Source organism: Oncorhynchus clarkii, chromosome 10 (assembly GCF_045791955.1).
Source record: "Oncorhynchus clarkii lewisi isolate Uvic-CL-2024 chromosome 10, UVic_Ocla_1.0, whole genome shotgun sequence".
NCBI classification, from domain to species: Eukaryota; Metazoa; Chordata; class Actinopteri; order Salmoniformes; family Salmonidae; genus Oncorhynchus; species Oncorhynchus clarkii.
In genome coordinates this window covers 188,844-210,651 of record NC_092156.1, presented here as the reverse complement: position 1 = coordinate 210,651, position 21,808 = coordinate 188,844, and the positions used below count along the sequence as shown (strand labels likewise).

The following is a 21,808-nucleotide window of genomic DNA, read 5'->3' as shown; positions in this document are numbered from 1 at the left end:
TGGAATGGATTTCAATTAACAAGTGTGCCAAGTTTAAAGAACCTTTGTGGAATGTCGTTCCTTCTTCAGCCAATCGGTTGTGTTGTGGCAAGGTAGGGGTGTTATACAGAAGATAGCCTCATTTGGTAAAATACAAAGTCCATATTATGGCAAGAACTGCTCAGATAAGCAAGGAAACAACAGTCCATCATTACTTTTAAGACATGAAGATCAGTCAATATGCAAAATGTCAAGAACTTTGAATGTTTCTTCAAGTGAAGTTCTAAAAACCATCAAGTGCTATGATGAAATTGGCTCTCATGAGGACCACCACAGGAAAGGTGCAGAGGATAAGATCATTGGAGTTAACTCCACCTCAGGCCTTCATGGTTGAAATGCTGCAAAGAAACCACTACTGAAGGACACAAATAAGAAGAAGGAACTTGATTGGTTCCAACCGCTGTGTCTTTTGTGAGACGCAGAGTAGGTGAACGGATGATCTCTGCATGTGTGATTCTCACCGTGAAGCATGGAGGAGGTGGTGTGATGGTGTGGGGTTGCTTTCCTGGTGACACTGTCTGTGATTTATTTTAGAATTCAATGCACACTTAACCAGCATGGCTACCACAGCATTCTGCAGCAATACGCCATCCCATCTGGTTTGGACTTAGTGGGACAAACATTTGCTTTTCAACAGGGCAATCACCCAACACACCTCCAGGTTTGTAAGGGCTATTTGATCAAGAAGGAGAGTGATGGAGTGTTGCGTCAGATGACCTGGCCGCCACAATCCCCCGACCTCATCCCAATTGAGATGGTTTGGGATGAGTCGGCCCACAGAGTGAAGGAAAAGCATCCAACAAGTGTTCAGCATATGTGTGAACTCCTTCAAGACTGTTGGAAAAGTATTCCAGGTGAAGCTGGTTGACAATGTCAAGAGTGGGCAAACCTGTTATCAAGGCAAAGGGTGGCTACTTTGAAGAATCTAAAATCTATTTTGATTTGTTTAACACTTTTTTGGTTGCTACATGATTCCATATGTGTTATTTCATAGTTTTGATGTCTTCACTATTATTCTACAATAATAGAAAATAGTAAAAATAAAGAAAAACCCTTGAATGAGTAGGTGTCCAAACTTTTGACTGATACAAACACTTTACACACACTACCTCAAAGTAGTGTACACATTTAAAGCATTTTGCTCTCTAAGTATTGTTAGAAAGTGCAATAGCGATAATGTTGTTATTAATAACCATTGTAAAGTTATGTTTTTTCCCCTCAGAACTGTTCCGTATCTCCACCTTCGCCCGATTTCCGTCATTGGGGGTAACGGAGCGCAGTCTGGCGAGGGCAGGGTGGTTCTATACTGGCGTTGGAGACCGGGTGCAGTGTTTCAGGTGGGTCATGGTTCTATACTGGTGTTGGAGACAGGGTGCAGTGTTTCAGGTAGGTGATGGTTCTATACTGGGGTTGGAGACAGGGTGCAGTGTTTCAGGTGGGTGATGGTTCTATACTGGTGTTGGAGACAGGTTGCAGTGTTTCAGGTAGGTGATGGTTCTATACTGGTGTTGGAGACAGGGTGCAGTGTTTCAGGTAGGTGATGGTTCTATACTGGTGTTGGAGACAGGGTGCAGTGTTTCAGGTGGGTGATGGTTTTATACTGGTGTTGGAGACAGGTTGCAGTGTTTCACATCAAATTGTATTTGTCACATGCACTGAATACAACAGGTGTAGACCTCACAGTGAAATGCTTACAAGACCTTAACCAACAATGTAGTTTTAAGAACAATTTAAACAAATGGAAAATTACATGTTTTTTTTAAATTAAAAGGTAGGTTCTATACTGGTGTTGAAATAGGTTCAATTAAGAAAAACTTAGCTAGCTTAGATAATTAGCTGGCATTGATTTGATTTTGCAGAGACATGTTTTTTTGGAGCATCTGATGACATAATGCTAATGTTGTGATGAACATTTCTCTGGTCCCTACTGTTGCAGTCATGACGCAAGTGGCGCAATGCTGTCAAATCCTCCCACGTACTTCAACCAGCTGTTTTTAGCAACTGGTAGTTTTTAATTTGGTTGGCATATTGGCAGGTTTGCTAGCATCTAACTACACTAAATGTTGTTGAACGCTGTTGAAACGCTGAAAGCTGAACGAGAGACCTCGGTTTATTGTTTCATAAAGCTGACAGTGTTTTTATATACTTTTTTGTTGGATCCTGCGGCTCTTGGGCTTAGTTGCTGTGAGCGCTGCTGTCTGTCCCGGGATCCTTCAGCTCTGTTGGGCTTAGTTGCTGTGAGCGCTGCTGTCTGTCCCGGGATCCTTCAGCTCTGTTGGGCTTAGTTGCTGTGAGCGCTGCAGTCTGTCCCGGGATCCTGCAGCTCTGTTGGGCTTAGTTGCTGTGAGCGCTGATGTCTGTCCCGGGATCCTTCAGCTCTGTTGGGCTTAGTTGCTGTGAGCGCTGCAGTCTGTCCCGGGATCCTGCAGCTCTGTTGGGCTTAGTTGCTGTGAGCGCTGCTGTCTGTCCCGGGATCCTGCAGCTCTGTTGGGCTTAGTTGCTGTGAGCGCTGCAGTCTGTCCCGGGATCCTGCAGCTCTGTTGGGCTTAGTTGCTGTGAGCGCTGCTGTCTGTCCCAGGATCCTGCAGCTCTGTTGGGCTTAGTTGCTGTGAGCGCTGCTGTCTGTCCCGGGATCCTGCCAGATTCTGCACATGGAAGCCCAGCGGGTTCTTCCCCTTCCCTGGAGAACGGCGCTGTCCTCGACCCAACCAACCAGCCATGGAGATGCGTCACTCGCAGTGGAAGTCAAAGAAAGTGTCCTCTGGCAACAGGGGTGTCCTTGGAGATGTTGAGCCCGGACCTGACACAGACCAGAAACGGCTTTGCCGCCCTGGGGGCTTCCCATTCAAGATCTGATCCGGAGGTACCTGCGTCTTCATCCTCTGTTCTGTCCCTCTCCGGTGGCTTCTACCTCGGGTTCAGATTCTCGGAGCTCCCACCCTCATCAGACCGTGAGGTTGCCTGAGAGACCTGTCGATTCAACATCACCAGCTGTCATCATAGGCAGCTCTATGGTGAGAAACATCTCGGTCTCCAAGGCAAAAACTCTGTTACCCATGAGCACGAGTACAGGACATAACAAGGCTGCTTCTGACTGTTCTACACAGGAGCACGAGTACAGGACATAACAAGGCTGCTTCTGACTGTTCTACCACAGATGCCGGGAGCTGACACTGTCGTAGTCCATGTGGGGTCAAACGACATCAGGAGGGCTAGCTCGGAACATCTGGAAAATGGATTTTAAGGAACTGATTTTAGCATTAAAATACTCCAAACAATGGCCAGTCATTTCAGGTCCAGTACCATTGCCGTTCAGGTGTGAACATTTCAGCAGGCTACTGGCATTACACATCTGGCTAAAAGACTGTAGCTCTGCTGGAGTCACTTTTATTGATAACTTTGACACCTTCTGGAAACAGAAGATACTCTACAGGAATGACGGAGTCCACCCAAATCATCTTGGCTCCTGGCCTCTGTCCACGCATTTTAAGGCTGCGTTGAAAAATCTAATGTTATTAGTCACATGCGCCGAATACAAATTAAATCAAATTTATTTGTCACATACACATGGTTAGCAGATGTTAATGCGAGTGTAGCGAAATGCTTGTGCTTCTAGTTCCGACAATGCAGTAATAACCAATGAGTAATCTAACCTAACAATTCCAAACTACCTTATACACACAAGTGTAAAGGGATAAAGAATATGTACATAAAGATATTTGAATGAGTGATGGTACAGAACGGCATAGGCAAGATGCAGTAGATGGTATCGAGTACGGTATATACACATGATATTAGTAATGTAGGGTATATAAACATAAAATGGCATAGTTTAAAGTTGCTAGTGATACATGTATTACATAAAGATGCAGTAGATGATAGAGTACAGTATATACATATACATATGAGATGAGTAATGTCGGGTATGTAAACATTATATTAAGGAGCATTGTTTAAAGTGGCTAGTGATATATTTTACATCAATTTCCATCAATTCCCATTATTAAAGTGGCTGGAGTTGAGTCAGTGTGTTGGCAACAGCCACTCAATGTTAGTGGTGGCTGTTTAACAGTCTGATGGCCTTGAGATCGAAGCTGTTTTTCAGTCTCTCGGACCCTGCTTTGATGCACCTGTACTGACCTCGCCTTCTGGATGATAGCGGGGTGAACAGGCAATTGCTCGGGTGGTTGTTGTCCTTGACGACCTTTATTGCCTTCCTGTGACATCGGGTGGTGTAGGTGTCCTGCAGACCTCACTACCCTCTGGAGAGCCCTACGGTTGTGGGCGGAACAGTTGCCGTACCAGGCGGTGATACAGCCCGACAGGATGCTCTCGATTGTGCATCTGTAGAAGTTAGTAAGTGCTTTTGGTGACAAGTCGAATTTCTTCAGCCTCCTGAGGTTGAAGAGGCGTTGCTGCTCCTTCTTCACGACTCTGTCTGTGTGGGTGGACCAATTCAGTTTGTCCGTGATGTGTACGCCGAATAACTTAACTTACTACCCTCTCCACTACTGTCCCGTCGATGTGGATAGGGGGGTGCTCCCTCTGCTGTTTCCTGAAGTCCACAATCATCTCCTTAGTTGTGTTGACGTTGAGTGTGAGGTTATTTTCCTGACACCACACTCCGAGGGCCCTCACCTCCTCCCTGTAGGCCGTCTCGTCGTTGTTGGTAATCAAGCCTACAACTGTAGTGTCGTCCGCAAACTTGATGATTGAGTTGGAGGCGTGCATGGCCACGCAGTCGTGGTTGAACAGGGAGTACAGGAGAGGGCTCAGAACGCACCCTTGTGGGGCCCCATTGTTGAGGATCAGCGGGGTGGAGATGTTGTTACCTACCCTCACCACCTGGGGGCGGCCCGTCAGGAAGTCCAGTACCCAGTTGCACAGGGCGGGGTCGAGACCCAGGGTCTTAAGCTTGATGACGAGTTTGGAGGGTACTATGGTGTTAAATGCTGAGCTGTAGTCAATGAACAGCATTCTCACATAGGTATTCCTCTTGTCCAGATGGGTTAGGGCAGTGTGCAGTGTGGTTGCGATTGCGTCGTCTGTGGACCTATTTGGGCGGTAAGAAAATTGGAGTGGGTCTAGGGTGTCAGGTAGGGTGGAGGTGATATGGTCCTTGACTAGTCACTCAAAGCACTTCATGATGATGGAAGTGAGTGCTATGGGGCGGTAGTCGTTTAGCTCCGTTACCTTAGCTTTCTTGGGAACAGGGACAATGGTGGCCCTCTTGAAGCATGTGGGAACAGCAGCATGGGATAAGGATTGATTGAATATGTCCATAAACACACCAGCCAGCTGGTCTGCGCATGCTCTGAGGACGCGGCTGGGGATGCCGTCTGGGCCTGCAGCCTTGCGAGGGTTAACACGTTTAAATGTTTTACTCATGTCGGCTGCAGTGAAGGAGAGTCCGCAGGTTTTGGTTGCGGGCCATGTCAGTGGCACTGTATTGTCCTCAAAGCGGGCAAAAAAGTTATTTAGTCTGTCTGGGAGCAAGACATCCTGGTTTTGTGACGGGGCTGGTTTTCTTTTTGTAATCCGTGATTGACTGTAGACCCTGCCACATACCTCTTGTGTCTGAGCCGTTGAATTGCGACTCTACTTTGTCTCTATACTGACGCTTAGCTTGTTTGATTGTCTTGCGGAGGGAATAGCTACACTGTTTGTATACGGTCATGTTTCCGGTCACCTTGCCCTGGTTAAAAGCAGTGGTTCGCGCTTTCAGTTTCACGCGAATGCTGCCATCAATCCACGGTTTCTGGTTTGGGAATGTTTTAATCGTTGCTATGGGAACGACATCATCAATGCACTTTCTGATGAACTCGCTCACTGAATCGGCGTATTCGTCAATGTTGTTGTTGGAAGCAATCCGGAACATTTCCCAATCCATGAGCCATGTTTCCGTGAAGCAAAGAACGTTACAGTCTCTGATGTCTCTCTGGAATGCTACCCTTGCTCGGATTTCATCAACCTTGTTGTCAAGAGACTGGACATTGGCGAGTAGTATGCTAGGGAGTGGTGCGCGATGTGCCCATCTCCGGAGCCTGACCAGAAGAGCGCTTCGTTTGCCTCTTGGTGTGTAATGAGGAGCAAACAGACTCTGCACTTGACACATTTATGAAATTGCTTATTCCAGTTACTAATAAGCATGGACCCATTAATGGGGATCCATAATAAACCCCAGGAAGAGTAGCTGCTGCCTTGGCAGGAACAAATGGGGATCCATAATAAACCCCAGGAAGAGTAGCTGCTGCTTCGACAGGAACTAATGGGGATCCATAATAAATACAAATATATCAGCAAACCCAACGACGCCGTACACGCTGTCTGCCGTCTGCCCGTACACGCTGTCTGCTGAAACTGGGTTCATCTGTGAAGAGCACACTTCTCCAGCGTGCTAGTGGCCACCAATTGTGAGCATTTGCCCACTGAATTCGGTTACGACGTCGAAGAACAGCGAGCATGCATATGAGCTTCCCTGAGACAGTTTCTGACAGTTTGTGCAGAAATTCTTTGATTGTGCCAACCCACAGTTTCATCAGCTGTTCGGGGGCTGGTCTCAGATGATCCTGCAGGTGAAGAAGCCGGATGTTTAGGTCTTGGGTTGGCGTGGTTACACATGTTCTGCGGTTTTGAGGCCGGTTGGACGTACTGCCAAATTCTCAAAAATGACGTTGGAGGCGGCTTATGGTAGAGAAATTAACATAAGATTATCTTGCAACAGCTCTGGTGGACATTCCTGCAATAAGCACGCCAACTGCACGCTCTCTCAAAACTTGAGACATCTGTGGCATTGTGTTGTGTGACAAAAGTGCACATTTTAGTGGCATTTTGTCCCCAGCACAAGGTGCGCCTGTGTAATGATTGTCAATCAATCAAACCCCAAACAGCAAGCAATGCAGATGTAGATGCATTGTGGCTAGGAAAAACTCCCTAGGAAGGCAGGAACCTAGGAAGAAACCTAGAGAGGAACCAGGCTCTGAGTGCTGGCCAGTCCTCTTAAGGTTAGTACCTTTTTAGGAGTAAATGTCATTTGGCTTTTCATAGCCAAGCATTCATAGGTTGAGACAGCAGGTGCGGAGGGAGAGAGACACAAACAGCAGGTCTGGGACTGGTAGCACGTGCGATGAACAGGTCAGGGTTCCATAGCCGCAGGCAGAACAGTTGAAACTGGAGCAGCAGCACGGCCAGGTGGACTAGGGACAGCAAGGAGTCATTAGGGCAGGTTTTCCTGAGGCATGGTCCTAGGGCTCATGTCCTCCGGGAGGGAGCATACTTCAATTCACACAGGACACCAAATAAGGCAGGAGAATTACACCAGATAATACAGACTGACCCCAGCCCCCCGACACATAGACTATTGCAACATCATGCTGTTTAATCAGATTCTTCATATGTCCTGTCATGTCAGGTGGATGGATAATCTTGGTAAAGGAGAAATGCTTACTAACAGGGATGGAAACAAATTTGCGTCCAAAGAGAAATAATATTTTTCATTGTCTGGAAAATTTCTGGGCTCTTTTATTTCTGCTCATGAAACATGGACCAACACTTTACATTTTATATATTTTTTATTTAGCTAGCTTGTAGCATAGTGTTTGATATGCAATGCGATCTCCTCCTAATGAACAGTGTCGAGTGTCCTGACGAGAAGGCAACCTTTTCTAGCTATGCCAGCAAAATCGGGCATCATCAGCTCATTGTTATGGATGTATCCAAATGAATGTCAATAGAAAACTTCTTAAACAATCGGAAATGCAGCTACTTTGCTGTTAGTCTGACTGCAGAAGTCGTGACTGTGGAACATATAGAACAACTGGGTCGCGTCCATAAATATAGACCTAACCCTAATAACTGGGTCCATAAATATAGACCTAACCCTAACGACTGGGTCCATAAATATAGACCTAACCCTAATGACTGGGTCCATAAATATAGACCTAACCCTAACGACTGGGTCCATAAATATAGACCTAACCCTAATGTAAAAATGAACTCTGCAACAGGACAAGGTGGAGTCGTCCGTTATTTCCAAGGTAATGAACGTGGACTTAATGGATGTGTTCCTGCTCCAGGTGTAACGTGACGGCGGAGGGCTGGCAGACAGGGGACTGTCCAACAGAGAGACACAGACAGCTGTCCTCCTCCTGCTCCTTCATCCAGACCCTCCCCTCCACAGCTAACCTCCTCTCCTCCTCACACTCGGCCTTCTCTCCTCTACGCAGCGCCCCTGTCATCCCGGTGAGATACTACTTCACTTATTCTACCACAGTTGGGATGATGATGAAAAACTGATGATGATGGTGGTGGTGGTGGTGGTGATGATGATGATGACGGTGGTGTCATGACGTTGGGACAGTGGTAATGATGGTGGTTGTGGTGAGAGTGATATTTCTTTGTATGATTTTCACAGATTTGTTTCAAGTACAAGAAAATACACTGCGATAGGAAAAGTCATTAATGACAGAAAGACATAAAACATACAAATTCATGAACAAACAAAAACTAAAATGTCTCAAGGACTTTGACCCTCAACACAACCTGGACCCGCCCCCACTTACTTCATAGGATCAGTATTACAGTCCCGGAAACACAGTGTCACACAACCCTGTCATCTCAAACCTTTAATCATCATGGTGATGATGATATTGATAATGTTGATGGTGATGATGACGATGATCATTGGGATTTGTATTTATTAAAGGAGAAGTTTTGCCTTGGCAGCAGCTAATGGGGAACCTTTAAAGGAGAAGTTTTCTATTTTACAACCACATTTTTGTGGAATGTTTTAGAAGGGTCCAGACACTATTTTGTTTGTTTGTGATTTCACATGTTTTTGAGAAACTTATCCCAAACAGCAAATCACTTCCTTATCCGTGTGTGGTATGGGGGCCCTGAAAAACATTAAGAGGCTCCACACACCCATAATGTCCTTTTAGAAATGGAAAGCTGTCAGTATAGTGATGTAGGTTTTTAGATGTTGAACACATGAAATTGTGTCATTCCGAGCTTCCTCCTCCATGTTATTCTATTTTGTTACCAGTCCAGCGATACCTTTCCGTCCATTCTACAGGTAACTTCCAATATAAAGGAAACCCCATGGATAAATGAGGGAAACAAAGTATATTGAAAGCATGGGGTGCTTACACACAGGAAGCTCCACACACTTGTAGAATATGTTTTGCTGTTTTGGCGGCTTGTGGACAACAACTATTAGGACGCTTGGTTGGTATTTCCTTTATTTTGGCAGTTACCTGTAGCAGCAGGGAAACGGCTCGAGTCGCACTAAACGGAATATAATTTTGCAGATAAAGTTTTGGAATAACACATTTTCATGTGTACAACATCTAAAGACCTGCATCACTATACTGAGAGATTTGCCGTTTCTAAAAGGACATTATTGGGTGTTTTTGGAGGATCTTAATGTGTTTTTCAGGGCCCCCATACCACACAACAAGGATAAGGAAGTAATTTGCTGTTTGTGGATAAGTTTCTCAAAAAAATGTGATATTACTAAAAAGGTGTCTGGACCCTCCTATAACATGTTATTTATACAAGAAATTGAGATTTGGTTGTAAAAAAGAACTCCTTTAAGGTTTACAATTAGTTCCTGCCAAAGCAGCAGCTGCTCTTCCTGGAGTTTATTATGGATCCCCATTAGTTCCTGTCAAGGCAGCAGCTACTGTACCTGGGGTTTATTATGGATCCCCATTAGTTCCTGTCAAGGCAGCAGCTACTCTTCCTGGGGTTTATTATGGATCCTCATTAGTTCCTGCCAAGGCAGCAGCTACTCTTCCTGGGGTTTATTATGGATCCCCATTAGTTCCTGCCAAGGCAGCAGCTACTCTTCCTGGGGTTTATTATGGATCCCCATTAGTTCCTGCCAAGGCAGCAGCTATTCTTCCTGGGGTTTATTATGGATCCCCATTAGTTCCTGCCAAGGCAGCAGCTACTCTTCCTGGGGTTTATTATGGATCCCCATTAGTTCCTGCCAAGGCAGCAGCCACTCTTCATGGGGTCCAAACAAATTAAGGCTAAAATAAAACGGTACGTACAACATTTTTACACCGCTACATATCTACAATACAACATTTTATAATACCACCATACATACAGTGTATGTGTCTCTTCACAATCCCCGCTGTTCCATAAGGTGTATTTTTACCTGCTTTTTAAATCTGGTTCTACTGCTGCATCAGTTACCTGATGTGGAATAGATGTCCATGTAGTCATGGCTCTATGTAGTACTGTGCGCCACCCATAGTCTGTTCTGGACTTGGGGACTGTGAAGAGACCTCTGGTGGCATGTCTTGTGAGGTATTAAATGGTGTATTTGTTATGGTTCCCCATTAGTTCCTGGCAATGCAGCAGTTACTCTTTCTGGGGTCCAGCCACATACACATTTAAAATCATTACAATACATTTCACAACACATTGTGTGCCCTCAGACCACTACTCTACTATCACGTGTCTATGGGGCGGCAGGTAGGTAGCCTAGTGGCTAAGACTGTTGGGCCAGTAACCAAAAGGTTGCTGGTTCGAATCCCCGAGCTGACTAGGTGAAAAATGTGTCTGTGCCCTTGAGCAAGGAACTTGACCATAATTGCTCCTGTAAGTCGCTCTGGATAAGAGCGTCTGCTAAATGACTACAATGTAAATCACAAACACAAATTCCATGTGTGTGTTATCAGATGTGTATGCGTGTGCCTGTGTCGGTCTCTTCACAGTCCCCGCTGTTCCATAAGGTGTATTTTTACCTGCTTTTTAAATCAGATTTTACTGTTTACATCAGTTACCTGATGTGGAATTGAGTTCCTTATACAGTGGCAAGAAAAAGCATGTGAACCCTCTGGAATTACTGGGATTTCTGCATAAATTGGTAATAAAATTTGATCTGATCTTCATCTAAGTCACAACAATGGACAAACACAGTGTGCTTAAACTAATAACACACAAATTATTGCATTTTTCTTGTCTATATTGAATACGTAATTTAAACATTCACAGTGTGGGTTGGAAATGGTATGTGAAACAACCCTAGACTAATGACTTGTCCAAAAGCTAATTGGAGTCAGGAGTCAGCTAACGTGGAGTTCAATCAATGAGACGAGATTGGAGATGTTGGTTAGTTGTTCATCAGTCCACGGTAAGACAAATTGTCTATAAATGGAGAAAGTTCAGCACTGTTGCTACTCTCCCTAGGAGTGTCTGTCCTGCAAAGATGACTGCAAGAGCACAGCGCAGAATGCTCAATGAGGTTAAGAAGAATCCTAGAGGGTCAGCTAAAGACTTACAGAACTCTCTAGAGCATGCGAACATCTCTGTTGACGAGTCTACGATACGTAAAACACTAAACAAGAATGGTGTTCATGGGAGGACACCACTGAAGAAGCCTCTGCTGTCCAAAAAAAACATTGCTGCACGTTTGAAGTTCGCAAAAGAGGATCTGGATGTTCCACAGCGCTACTGGCAAAATATTCTGTCTGTGGACAGATGAAACTAAAGTTGAGTTGTTTGGAAGGAACACACAACACTTTGTGTGGAGAAAAGAAGGCACAGCAAACTGTAAATTATCATGGTTTGGGGCTGCTTTGCTGCCTCAGGGCCTGGACAGCTTTCTATCATCAATGGAAAAATACATTTCCAAGTTTACAAGACATTTTGCAGAAGAATGTAAGGCTATCTGTCCACCAATTGAAGCTCAACAGAAATTGGGTGATGCAACAGTTACAACGACCAAAAGCACAAAAGTAAATCAATAACAGAATGGCTTCAACAGTAGAAAATACTCCTTCTGGAGTGGCCCAGTCAGTCCTGACCTCAACCCAATTGAGATGCTGTGGCATGACATCAAGAGAGCGGTTCACACCAGACATCCCAATAATATTGCTGAACTGAAACAGTTTTGTAAAGAGGAATGGTCCAAAATTCCTCCTGGCCGTTGTGCAGGTCTGATCCGCAACTACAGAAAACATTTGTTTGAGATAATTGCTGCCAAAGGAGGGTCAACCAGTTATTAAATCCAAGGGTTCACATACTTTTTTTCTTTCTACTGTAGCACAACATGCAACAATTTCAAAGATTTTACTAAGTTACAGTTCATGTAAGGAAATCATATATTTTTGGGGGGAAGCATCTGATGACTAGACATGGTGAGTGATGAACATTTCTCTGGTCTGTAGTCATGAAATGGCGCTATGCTGTCAAATCCTTCCACATGTACATTGCAACTGGTAGTTTTTAGTTTGGTTGGCATATTGGCAGGTTTGCAAGGAACTTACTACACTGAAAAAAATATATAAATGCAACATGCAACAATTTCAAATAGTTTACTGAGTTACAGTTCACATAAGGAAATCAGTCAATTGATATAACTGAATTAGGCCCTAATCTATGGATTTCACATGACTAGGAACAGAGATATTTTATTTATTTATTTCACCTTTATTTAACCAGGTAGGCCAGTTGAGAACAAGTTCTCATTTACAACTGCAACCTGGCAGTGCGACACAAAGAACAACACAGAAATACGTAAACAAACAGAGTCAATAACACAATATAAAAATATATGTACAGTGTGTAGAAGTGTCGGGAGGTAAGACAATAAATAGGCCATAGTGGCGAAATAAATATAATTTATCTTTAACACTGGAGTGATAGATGTGCAGATGATGATGCAAGTCGAGATACTGGGGGTGCAAAAGAGCAAGAGGATAAGTAACAATATGGGGATGAAATCCTATTTACAGATTGCCTGTGTATAGGTACAGTAAGCTGCTCTAACAGCTGATGCTTAAAGTTAGAGAGGGAGAAATGGGTCTCCAGCTTCAGAGAGTTTTGCAATTCATTCCAGTCATTGGCAGCAGAGAACTGGAAGGAACGGCGGCCAAAGGAAGTGTTGGCTTTGGGGATGACCAGTGAAATATACCTGCTGGAGCACATGCTACGGGTAGGTGTTGCTATGGTGACCAGTGAGCTGAGATAAGGTGGGGCTTTACCTAGCAAACACTTATAGATGACCTGGATCCAGTGAGTTTGGCGACGAATATGTAGTGAGGGCCAGCCAACGAGGGCATACAGGTCGCAGTGGTGGGTAGTATATGGGGCATTGGTGACAAAACGGATGGCACTGTGATAGACTACATCCAGTTTGCTGAGTAGAGTGTTGGAGGCTATTTTGTAAATGACATTGCCGAAGTCAAGGATCGGTAGAATAGACAGTTTTACGAGGGTATGAGGGAAGGATGCTTTGTTGCAAAATAGGAAGCCGATACTAGATTTAATTTTGGATTGGAGATGCTTAATGTGAGTCTGGAAGGAGAGTTTACAGTCTAACCAGACACCTAGATATTTGTAGTTGTCCACATATTCTATGTCAGAACCGTCCAGAGTAGTGATGCTAGTTGGGAGGGAGGGTGTGGGCAGCAATCGGTTGAAGAGTATGCACTTAGTTTTACTCGCATTTAAAAGCAGTTGGAGGCCATGGAAGGAGAGTTGTATGGCATTGAAGCTCGATTGGAGGTTTGTTAACACAGTGTCCAATGAAGGGCCAGAAGCATACAGAATGGTGTCGTCTGCGTAGAGGGGGATCAGGGAATCGCCAGCAGCAAGAGCGACATCATTGATATATACAGAGAAAAGAGTCGGCCTGAGAATTGAACCTTGTGGCACCCCCATAGAGACTGCCAGAGGTCCGGACAACAGGCCCTCTGATTTGACACACTGAACTCTATCTGAGAAGTAGTTAGTGAACCAGCCGAGGCAGTCAGTTGAGAAACCAAGGCTGTTCAGTCTGCCGATAAGAATGCGGTGATTGACAGAGTCGAAGTCCTTGGCCAGGTCTATGAATACAGCTGCACAGTACTGTCTTTTATCGATGGCGGTCATTAAAGGTGAGTATTTGCCCACTGAAGCCGTTACGACGCAGAACTGCAGTCAGGTCAAGACCCTGGTGGGGACAGATGAGCTTCCCTGAGACGGTTTCTGACCATTTGTGCAGACATTGTTCGATTGTGCCAACCCACAGTTTCTTCAGCTGTCCGGGTGGCTGGTCTCAGATGATCCTGCAGGTAAAGAAGCCGGATGTGGAGGTCCTGGGCTGTCGTGGTTACATGTGGTTGTTGAGGCCGGTTGGACGTACTGCCAAATTTTCTAAAATGTCATTGGACTTATGGTAGAGAAAAGAACATTAAAGTCTCTGGCAAAAGCTCTGGTGGACATTCCTACAGTCAGCATTCCAATTGCAATTCTCCCTCAACTTGAAACATCTATGGCATTGTCCCCAGCACAAGATGCACCTGTGTAATGATCATGCTGTTTAATCAGCTTCTTGATATGTCACACCTGTCAGGTGGATGGAATATCTTGGGAAAGGACAAATGTTTACTAAAAGGGATATAAACAACATTTGTGCACAGCATTTTTGACAAATATGCTTTTTGTGTGTATGGAACATTTCTGCAATTTTAAAAAAAATGTTTTTATTTCAGCTCATGAAAAATGGGACCAACGCTTTACATGTTGTGTTCATATTTGTGTTCAGTGTAGTACTGTGCGTTTCCCATAGTCTGTTCTGAACTTGGCGACTGTGAAGAGACCTCTGGTGGATGTCTTGTGGGGTATGCATGAGTGTCTGAGCTGTGTGCTCGTCATTTAAACAGACATCTCGGTGCATTCAACTTTTCAATACCTCTCATAAAGACAAGTAGTGATGAAGTCAATCTCTCCTCCACTTTGAGCCAGGAGAAATTGAAATGCATGTCATTGATGTTAATTCTCTGTTTGCATTTAAGGGCCAGCCGTGCTGCCCTGTTCTGGGCCAACTGTAAAGTCCCTCTTTGTGGCATCTGATTACACGACTGGACAGTAGTCCAGGTGCGACAAAACTAGGGCCTGTAGGACCTGCCTTGTTGATAGTGCTGTTAAATAAAGGTGAAATATATATATTTTTTTTTAAGCGATAGAGGAAACCAAGTCTGGATTTAACTTTAGCCTGCAGCTTTGATATGTGCTGAGAGAAGGACAGTGTACCAACTAGCCATACTCCCAAGTACTTGTATGAGGTGACTACCTCAAGCTCTAAACCCTCAGAGGTAGTAATCACACCTGTGGAGAGAGGGTTATTCTTCTTACCAAACCACATCACCTTTGTTTTGGAGGTGTTCAGAACAAGGTTAAGGGTAGAAAAAGCTTGTTGGACACTAAGATAGCACAGAATCTGGGGAGGGGCCAGCTGAGTATAAGACTATCATCTGCATATAAATGGATGAGACCGCTTCCTACTGCCTGAGCTATGTTGTTGATGTACATTGAGAAGCGCGTGGGGCCTAGGATGGAGCCTTGGGGTACTCCCGTGGTGACAGGCAGTGACTGAGACAACAGATTTTCTGACTTTATACAAACCAGGCCAAAGTCCCCTCAGAGACACCAATACTCCTTAGCCGGCCCACAAGAATGGAATGGTCTAACGTATCAAAAGCTTTGGCCAAGTCATTAAAAATAGCAGCACAACATTGCTTAGAATCAAGGGCAATGGGGACATAATTTAGGACCTTTAAGGTTGCAGTGACACATCCATAACCTGAGCGGAAACAAGATTGCATAACAGAGAGAATACTATAGACATCAAGATAGCCAGTCAGTTGATAATTGACAAGTTTTTCCAACACTTTTGATAAAGATGGCAAAATAGAAATAGGTCTATAACAGTTAGGATCAACTTGATCTCCCGCATTAAATAAAGGATGAACCGTGGCTGCCTTCCAAGCAATTGGAACCTCCCCATAAAGGAGAGACAGGTTAAAAAGGTTGGAGATGGGCTTGGCGGTGATAGGGGCAGCAACCTTAACTTCTTGGATATAGGGGGCGCTATTTTAATTTTTGGATGAAAAACGTTGTCACGAAAAGATGCTCGACTATGCATATAATTGACAGCTTTGGAAAGAAAACACTGACGTTTCCAAAACTGCAAAGATATTGTCTGTGAGTGCCACAGAACTGATGTTACAGAAAAAACCCAGATAAAAATCCAATCAGGAAGTGCCGCATTTTTTGAAACTGCCTCATGGCAATGACTCTTTATATGGCTGTGAAGGAGCTAGGAGTCAGCTTACGTTTTCCACGTTTTCCCCAAGGTGTCTGCAGCATTGTGACGTATTTGTAGGCATATCATTGGAAGATTGACCATAAGAGACTACATCTACCAGGTGGTCGCTTGGTGTCCTCCGTCGCAATTATTGCGTAATCTCCAGCTGCAGTATTTTTCCGTTTGCTTTTGATGAGAAGCCAACTGCCACCACTGATAGATTATCGAATAGATATGTGAAAAACACCTTGAGGATAGATTCTAAACAACGTTTGCCATGTTTCTGTCGATTATTATGGAGCTAATTTGGAAAAAAGTTTGCCGTTGTAAGTGACTGCATTTTCCGGTCTTTTTCTTAGCCAAACGTGATGAACAAAACGGAGCTATTTCGTCTACACAAATAATCTTTTTGGAAAAAATGAACATTTGCTATCTAACTGAGAGTCTCGTCATTGAAAACATCCGAAGTTCTTCAAAGGTAAATTATTTTATTTGAATGCTTTTCTTGTTTTTGTGAAAATGTTGCCTGCTGAATGCTAGGCTTAATGCTATGCTAGGCTATCAATACTCTTACACAAATGCTTGTGTAGCTTTGGTTGAAAAGCATATTTTGAAAATCTGAGATGACAGTGTTGTTAACAAAAGGCTAAGCTTGTGTTGAAATAAATATATTCAATTTCATTTGCGATTTTCATGAATAGGAAACGTTGTGTTATGGTAATGAGCTTGAGGCTATGATTACGCTCCCGGATACGGGATTGCTCGACGCTAGAGGTTAAAGAAGAAAGGGTCTAAACCATCTGACCTAGATGTTTTTTTTAGGTCAAGTTTCAGGAGCTCCTTTAGCACCTCGGACTAAGTGACTGACTGCAGGGAGCAACTTAGTTGCGGGGCAGGGGAAGCATCGGGGATAGTCGCATTAGAAGGGTCAAATAGGAATCCTGACTTAATGAAGTGGTGATTAAAGAGCTCAGCCATGTGCTTCTTGTCAGTTACAACGACATCATCAACATTAAGGGACATGGGCAGCTGTGAGGAGAAGGGTTTATTCTCCAGGTCTTTAACGGTTTTCCAGAACTTCTTGGGGTTAGACCCACAGAGAGAGAACTGCTCCTTAAAGTAACTATCTTTGGCCTTCCGGATAGCCTGAGTGCACTTATTTCTCATTTGCCTGAACGAGAGCCAGTCAGCCTGAGTATGCGTGGCTGAGCCTTTTGCCAAATGCGATTCTTGAGGTGGAGTAACTCTGCAAGATCACGGTCGAACCAGGGGCTGAACCTGTTTTTAATTCTCATTTTCTTCATGGGGCCTGTTTAACAATACCACTGAAAATATCAAAAAAGAAGGTCCAAGTGTCTTCGACAGAGGGGATCAAGCTGATTCTATACCAATTTACAGAGGCCAGTTCACGAAGGAATTTTTTTACGAAACGTCTATGACAAATTAGGACAGGTTGTTTCACTGATCAGCCATCACGAACACAGGCTGTAAAACTGTAATCACTAAGGTCATTACAGAAAACACCAGACTGATACCTATCAGGGTTATTGAGGATAACATCGAGGTGAGTAGCCTTTTCTAGATTTTTGGAGTCATACCTTGTGGGATTGGTAATAATCTGAGAAAGATTTAGGGATCTTTCCCTAAATTGAGACACAAGTTTGTCCAGCACCAGATTATGATTGATGATGATGGTAGTAATTAGGCACGTTCCAGAGCTTCAACGTTGCTGACACCTGACACCTCGCGTGAACTGTGGAATGCATCCTTGATGGTGGTGATGATGTTGATGGTTGAGATGGTGAAAATGATGATGCCTGAATTTTTAATAACGTGTGTTCTTTCCCCCAGGTGTCAGGCCCTGGCCCAGCCCTCCTCCCTGTCTCCGCCCCTAACCCTGCCCCCAACCCAGTGCCGGGGGAGGAGCCTGTTGGATATTTGAATATGGGGTTCTCTGCCCCGCCCCCCTCCAGCCCGCTGAGCTCCAGAGGAGTAGAGGACATGTAAGGACAGACGAGAGGCTCTTATTGGCTGGATGTTTCTACATTATTATTGGCTGTTAACCCTGAAATTTGTGCTGGAACATTTCTGTAGGTCCCACCAGAGACCCCCTACCTGTCACAACCCCAGTATGAGGAGAGAGCAGGACCGTCTGGACTCCTTCCACTCCTGGATCCTGTCCATCATCACCCCCTCTGAACTGGCTAAGGCTGGCTTCTATTACCTGGGACAGGGAGACCGCGTGGCCTGCTTCACCTGTGGAGGACAGGTACTATACACGTCACCCTTGAATTGCGGTGGCATTTGCAACCATAAGCAATATGTTAAAATGACAAATAGTTACACATCATACATGTTTTTGTTCATATTGTGTTCATCTCTGCAAACAAAGCCTCATTTCAGATGAATTGATGTTCTGTGTGGATCTGTACCTGTAGCTCAGTAACTGGGAGCCAGGTGATTGATTAGTGTCTCCTCTCTGTAGCTCAGTAACTGGGAACCAGGGGACCGGGCCGTATCAGAGCACCAGAGACATTACCCCAACTGTCACTTTGTCAGAGGAGACCGGGCCGACAACGTCTCCCTGGCCGGGGGGGTGGGGGGGGTAGCAGGCACCTCTCAGCCCCCCGGGGCAGAAGCCCCAGCCCCCCCGGGCCCCGGCCCCCCAGGTCTCAGTAACGTGTCTAACCCAGCCATGCAGCAGCGTGAGGAGAGGTTGCTGACCTTCGTCCACTGGCCCTTACGTATCCCCGTGCGCCCTGACCAGCTGGCCAAGGCAGGGTTCTACTACGTCGGTAAGAGAGACTCAGAATTATATATTCATATATTTAATTATATATGTATATTATTTGTACATTTGTATTACATGTTGCAGGGTGTAATTATGATGGTGTGTGTGTTGCAGGGCGTAATGATGTGTGTGTGTGTGTGTTGTAATGATGGTGTGTGTGTTGCAGGGCGTAATGATGGTGTGTGTGTGTGTGCGTTGCAGGACGTAATGATGGTGTGTGTGTTGCAGGGCGTAATGATAGTGTGTGTGTGCGTGTGTTGCAGGGCATAATGATGGTGGGTGTGTGCGTGTGTTGCAGGGCGTAATGATGTGTGTGTGTGTGTGTGTGTGTGCGCGTGTGTTGCAGGGCGTAATGATGTGTGTGCGTGTGTTGCAGGGCGTAATGATGGTGTGTGTGTTGAAGGGCGTAATGATGTGTGCGTGTGTTGCAGGGCGTAATGATGTGTGTGCGTGTGTTGCAGGGCGTAATGATGTGTGTGCGTGTGTTGCAGGGCGTAATGATGTGTGTGCGTGTGTTGCAGGGCGTAATGATGTGTGTTGCAGGGCGTAATGATGTGTGCGTGTGTTGCAGGGCGTAATGATGTGTGTGCGTGTGTTGCAGGGCGTAATGATGTGTGTTGCAGGGCGTAATGATGTGTGCGTGTGTTGCAGGGCGTAATGATGTGTGTGTGTTGCAGGGCGTAATGTGGTGTGTGTGTGTTGCAGGGCGTAATGTGGTGTGTGTGTGTTGCAGGGCGTAATGTTGTGTGTGTGTGTGTGTGTGTGTTGCAGGGCGTAATGGTGTGTGTGTTGCAGGGCGTAATGGTGTGTGTGTGTGTTGCAGGGCGTAATGGTGTGTGTGTGTTGCAGGGCGTAATGGTGTGTGTGTGTGTGTGTGTTGCAGGGCGTAATGATGGTGTGTGTGTGTGTGTGCGTTGCAGGGCGTAATGATGGTGTGTGTGTTGCAGGGCGTAATGATGGTGTGTGCGTGTGTTGCAGGGCATAATGATGGTGTGTGTGTGCGTGTGTTGCAGGGCGTAATTATGTGTGTGTGTGTGTGTGTGCGCGTGTGTTGCAGGGTGTAATGATGTGCGTGTGTTGCAGGGCGTAATGATGTGCGTGTGTTGCAGGGCGTACTGATGTGTGCGTGTGTTGCAGGGCGTAATGATGTGTGTGCGTGTGTTGCAGGGCGTAATGATGTGTGTGCGTGTGTTGCAGGGCGTAATGATGTGTGTTGCAGGGCGTAATGATGTGTGCGTGTGTTGCAGGGCGTAATGATGTGTGCGTGTGTTGCAGGGCGTAATGATGTGTGCGTGTGTTGCAGGGCGTAATGATGTGTGCGTGTGTTTCAGGGCGTAATGATGTGTGCGTGTGTTGCAGGGCGTAATGATGTGTGCGTGTGTTGCAGGGCGTAATGGATGTGTGCGTGTGTTGCAGGGCGTAATGGTGGTGTGCGTGTGTGTGTTGCAGGACGTAATCATGGTGTGTGTGTGTGTGTTGCAGGGCGTAATGATGGTGTGTGTGTTGCAGGGCGTAATGATGGTGTGTGTGTTGCAGGGCGTAATGATGGTATGTGTGTGTGTGTGTGTGTGTGATGCAGGGCGTAGTGGTGTGTGTGTTGCAGGGCGTAGTGGTGTGTGTGTTGCAGGGCGTAATGGTGTGTGTGTGTTGCAGGGCGTAATGGTGTGTGTGTGTGTTGCAGGGCGTAATGGTGTGTGTGTGTGTTGCAGGGCGTAATGGTGTGTGTGTGTGTTGCAGGGCGTAATGGTGTGTGTGTGTTGCAGGGCGTAATGGTGTGTGTGTGTTGCAGGGCGTAATGGTGTGTGTGTTGCTGTGAGTAATGGTGTGTGTGTTGCAGGGCGTAATGGTGTGTGTGTGTGTTTCAGGGCGTAATGGTGTGTGTGTGTTTCAGGGCGTAATGGTGTGTGTGTTGCAGGGCGTAATGGTGGTGTGTGTGTTGCAGGGCGTAATGGTGGTGTGTGTAATGATGATGGTGTGTGTGTTGCAGGGTGTAATGATGATGGTGTGTGTGTGTTGCAGGGCGTAATGGATGTGTGCTTGTGTTGCAGGGCGTAATGGTGGGTGTGTGTGTTGCAGGGCGTAATGGTGTGCGCGTGTGTTGCAGGGCGTAATGATGTGCGCGTGTGTTGCAGGGCGTAATGATGTGCGCGTGTGTTGCAGGGCGTAATGATGTGTGCGTGTGTTGCAGGGCGTAATGGTGGTGTGTGTGTGTGTGTGTGTGTGTGTGTGTGTGTTACAGGGCGTAATGGTGTGTGTGTATTGCAGGGCGTAATGGTGTGTGTGTGTGTTGCAGGGCGTAATGGTGTGTGTGTTGCAGGGCATAATGGTGGTGTGCGTGTGTGTGTTGCAGGGCGTAATGGTGGTGTGCGTGTGTGTGTTGCAGGGAGTAATGGTGGTGTGCGTGTGTGTGTTGCAGGACGTAATGATGGTGTGTGTTGCAGGGCGTAATGGTGTGTGTGTTGCAGGGCGTAATGGTGTGTGTGTGTGTGTTGCATGGCGTAATGGTGTGTGTGTGTGTTGCAGGGCGTAATGTTGTGTGTGTGTGTGTGTGTGGGTGTGTTGCAGGGAGTAATGGTGTGTGTGTGTGTGTTGCAGGGTGTAATGGTGTGTGTGTTTTGCAGGGCGTAATGGTGGTGTGTGTGTTGCAGGGCGTAATGGTGGTGTGTGTGTTGCAGGGCGTAATGGTGGTGTGTGTGTTGCAGGGCGTAATGGTGTGTGTGTGTTGCAGGGCGTAATGGTGTGTGTGTTGCAGGGTGTAATTGTGTGTGTGTGTGTGTGTGTTGCAGGGCCAAATGGTGTGTGTAATGGTGGTGTGTGTGTTGCAGGGCGTAATGGTGGTGTGTGTGTTGCAGGGCGTAATGGTGGTGTGTGTGTTGCAGGGCGTAATGGTGGTG

The 21,808-nt window shown here is 45.7% G+C and overlaps 1 protein-coding gene across 9 annotated transcripts in view; it reads left to right on the top strand.

The window, feature by feature from the left end:
* The window catches only part of LOC139417895 (inhibitor of apoptosis protein-like), a 77,515-nt gene that overhangs the window by 18,417 nt on the left and 37,290 nt on the right, over positions 1–21,808 (top strand). For 5 of the 9 annotated variants that reach the window (XM_071166873.1, XM_071166874.1, XM_071166879.1 and 2 more), the window contains 6 exons: positions 1,262–1,376; positions 8,115–8,280; positions 17,975–18,126; positions 18,218–18,392; positions 18,562–18,580; positions 18,628–18,918. In XM_071166873.1, the coding sequence (XP_071022974.1) occupies positions 1,262–1,376; positions 8,115–8,280; positions 17,975–18,126; positions 18,218–18,392; positions 18,562–18,580; positions 18,628–18,918 (918 nt within the window). Of the gene's footprint in view, positions 1–1,261; positions 1,377–8,114; positions 8,281–17,974; positions 18,127–18,217; positions 18,393–18,561; positions 18,581–18,608; positions 18,919–21,808 lie in introns of all 9 variants that reach the window. The other 4 variants (XM_071166877.1, XM_071166876.1, XM_071166880.1 and 1 more) reach the window with 1 other exon arrangement.